At 43.7% G+C, this 3,797-nt stretch overlaps 1 protein-coding gene across 1 annotated transcript; it reads left to right on the forward strand.

Moving 5' to 3' along the window:
- Positions 1 to 2,173, forward strand: rassf10a (Ras association domain family member 10a). The gene has a single exon (XM_079345250.1). It carries the CDS (start codon positions 397 to 399, stop codon positions 1,834 to 1,836), a length of 1,440 nt encoding a protein of 479 aa, XP_079201376.1. The 5' UTR covers positions 1 to 396; the 3' UTR covers positions 1,837 to 2,173.
- Positions 2,174 to 3,797: the final 1,624 nt, after the last annotated feature.

Consider the following 3,797-nt stretch of genomic DNA (forward strand, 5'->3'; position numbering starts at 1 on the left):
ACAAGGACCAAGGACGCACTTTTATCCTCCTTCCTCTGCGCACATTGCTGAGATCAGACCGCCGGGGAGATAGTAATGACGTCCCGGCAGGCTGCTCCGCTAAAACATTGCTGGGAAACATAAATGGATGAATACTTTTCTAAAGACTATTGTGACGGCCATTCACGGCGGACTTTATACTTCTTATTTCAAATGGGAACTGACAAGAAGCGTCGGGAGCGCTGACATTGTTTTTGGATAAATGTTTTGCGCCGGTTCCTCTCAAAACGCTAAATGAAGTTTCAGGTCAAATATAAACGACTCAGATGAGAACTCGTCTTATTACTTTACTTTTCGAGTTGTCATAAACAGAGTGACCGAAAAAGACACGTTTTAGAACCGTATTTTTAACTGGAGATGGAGCCAGAGGAGGGAAAGATATCTGTTTGGGTCTGCCGGGAGGAAAAGCTGGTCTCGGGGCTAACGAAGAGAACTACCTGCGCTGATGTAGTCAGAGTTCTGCTGGAGGACCAAAACCTGCAGCAGGGCGCCTCGGCCGCGATGCTGTCCGGCTGTCCGCAGTCTTACTGCGTGGTGGAGAAGTGGCGAGGCTTCGAGAGGACTTTACCCAACAAGACCAAAATCCTCCGACTGTGGAGCGCCTGGGGGGAAGAACAAGAGAATGTCCGCTTCGTCTTGGTTAAGAACGAAGCCTCGCTGCCCAATAACGGGCCCCGCAGCGCAGAGGCCCGTGTGGTCCCGAGCCGAGAGAGCGGGGGTCCTGGCGGAGTTCTCAAAGGTACCGCCAGGACCTGCTGGACTGCCGCAGCAGCCGCCGCCAACCTGTCACAGGAGAAGCAGAGGCGCATAGTAAGGAAGGCTTTTAGGAAGTTGGATAAGATGAACAAAAAGAAAGAGCAGACTGTTTCTAAAGATAAATGCTCAGTTGAAAAGATGGAGACGCTGGTTCACCTGGTTATTTCCCAGGACCACACCATACGCCAGCAGATCCAGAGGATCAAGGAGTTAGACCGGGAGATAGAGCGATACGAGGCCAAAGTGCACTTCGATCGCATCAAGAGACACGGGGTGAACTATGTTCAGGACACATATATGGTGGAGTCGTCATCGGAGGCTCCCGCGCCATCGGACAGTAAGGGTAAAGCTGATCGACAGGACGCATGGAGTTCAGCGGAGGCGATCGCGCAGTTCGAAGAGTACACGCGCCAGTGTGAGGAGGTGGTGCAGCTTCAGGAGGAGCTGACAGAGCGCGAGGCGCTCGTGGAGTGCATCACAGGCGAGATCCAGGAGGAGCTCAATCGACGTTGGATGAAGCGAAGGCGGGGGGAGAGAGCGGAGGCTGCCCAGGACACAGACAGCGCCGCAGAGGAGATGTGTTTGGCCTCCACTGTCGCTCCAGTTGTGGAATCAGGCGTGGAAAGTTTTTCTGAGAACGAGCTTGCTCTGGAGGAGGAGCGGATCAAAACGCAGTTGGACACTAGTCTGTACATCGGCCTTCGGCTTAAGACAGATCTGGATTCCATCAGAGGAGACTTGGACCTGAGTCTGGCACTCTGGGAGACCAAGGAGAGTGAACTTCTGGACCTACTGGCTAAGGTTGAGACCATGGAGATAGAGCAGGTGAATAACAAACTAACTGACGATGGTAAGGGAGAGCTGGCAGCAGTGAGTGCTGAGGCTGAGCCAGCATCAGCAGAAAAGAGCAGTGGCTGGGTGGAGCAGGCTCGAGGTCTGTCCAAGGCCTGCAATACAAATGACGAGGACTCAGACACAGGCTTGAGCTCCATGCACAGCCAGGACTCTGACAACCCACCTGTCTGTGAGTCACTGGTATAGACTCTTTTCATTTAAATCATGTTGAACTTTTATGCAATTGAAAGCTACAAACTCAGGGGCAGAGAGCTAGCAGAAAGTTAGCAGTACTGGGAGATATTCATCCCCAACCAAAATGCACCTCAGTACATACACTGTAATTCTATAGCAATAATTATTGTATGTAGTTGCACAATAAGCTAGCAAGGACAGCCTGCTTACAGATGTCTGAAAGACATTGCACCTCTTTAATTGACCTTTGACCTCTATGAGGAGGGTCACCAAATTATATAAAAAATAGCTTAGAGGAGAATTATGACCAGTTATGTGTGTATGTAGTCTAAAATAAGGAAGTAGTTGATCTAGGGTTTATAAGGAGTTAGTAAACACTTGCTTTGTAATAATACAAACAGATTATTTGACTAAATTGGCTAAAAGGTAAGGCTGGGTGTTTCAGAGACTCCGTTAAACATGACATGTTAACATGGCATGAGCCTTAATGTACACTGAAATACAGTCAGGGCGGTTTCCAACATGCTACCTTCTTTTTTTCTATTAAGTGCACAATGATAGAGAATGAGATCAGTTCATTTAGTCTCTTGAAATTAAATAAAAAATGATCTATTCAAAATGTCAGTTTGGGTAAAATTGGTCTTGAAATTGTCCTTCAAGAATAGAAGGTCTGTTTATTTTGTCAATAACTGGCAGCATTCAGCTTTTCCAACAAAAAAAGAAAGTTTCAGACAACCCCACATTTAAAAAACTTATATATATTTTAGCCTAAACTAAGTAACGTGTGATTTATTGCCTCCTAAAAGGGTTTCATTGCCAAAAAGAAAAGATCAATCTACTTTTAAAAAAAAATCAAATTCAATTCATGTTTTCTTAGTAATACTTTGATCAGCTTGGGAACCCTCAAGTTCCCAGTCAGGTATCCAAACATACAGACAACTGAAGAGACATAAAGTCAGAGCCAAAACAATGAGTTTTGGGTATTATTTGTAGGGATGCTTCAGATCCAGCATCAAGAGTAATGAACATTTTAATGTGGATGACTCACAAGAGGCAGACTTAAAAAAGTTAGAATAGTAAAGGCAGAGACCGAGACATCCTGACAGTTCTGATGGAATGTGTTAAGATGCTAAAACAGGAACCTACTGCACACTTCCTTGAATGCAACATTTGCCCACTTTTTTTCTCCCAGATTTTTAATTTGTAAGGCAGGGCTTTAGACAAACATTAGATAACCATGATGACATCATCAGGATTATCCAAAACTTTAGCATGCTCCCCCGAGAGCACCACAAGAAATTATACAACTATTTTCACAAGGCTGAGCGTCCTCGTGATATACACAAGGAATGCTGTTTAAATTATTTATCATAACAATTTATGTCTCCAGTGAGAGGAAATTTGTTTAACACTCTGTTTAATAAACATGAACACACTCATGGGCCGAAATACACACACACACACACACACACACATTACAAGGAAAAAGTTCCGCTTTTATATTGTGGCTTCTTTCCCTGAAATGCATCTCTTTCTGTAGTAAATAAGGCAACCAGGAAGGCCTGATAATAATTCAAAGGCTAAGTTTTAAAAAGGACAGAGTTAATGTATTACGTATAAGAATAACATGAACACACCAGGAATTTTAAAAAGAGATGGACATTGGTTGAAATTTTCATTAGGTTCTATCTGAATTCAAAACTATGAACTTTCACATGGAACGTCGGGGTAACTCCATGAAGTTTTCTTATTTGTAGTTTAAATAGATCAAAAATGTAAGACTAACTAAAGATCCATTTATAATATGTACAATAAATGTAAGTCCTTCTGTGGGCCCAAAAACATCTTTGATTAAATTTTAAGATGCTTTTGAATCAACTTCAGTAATCCCACAGTTTCTGCATCTCTGAACGCTGTAACAGTTTTAAGCCTTAGATCCCTTTTAACACCATGAAAATAGTTGATGCAAAGCA

The sequence above is a fragment of the Symphodus melops genome, assembly GCF_947650265.1.
Source record: "Symphodus melops genome assembly, chromosome: 6".
NCBI lineage: Eukaryota > Metazoa > Chordata > Actinopteri > Labriformes > Labridae > Symphodus > Symphodus melops.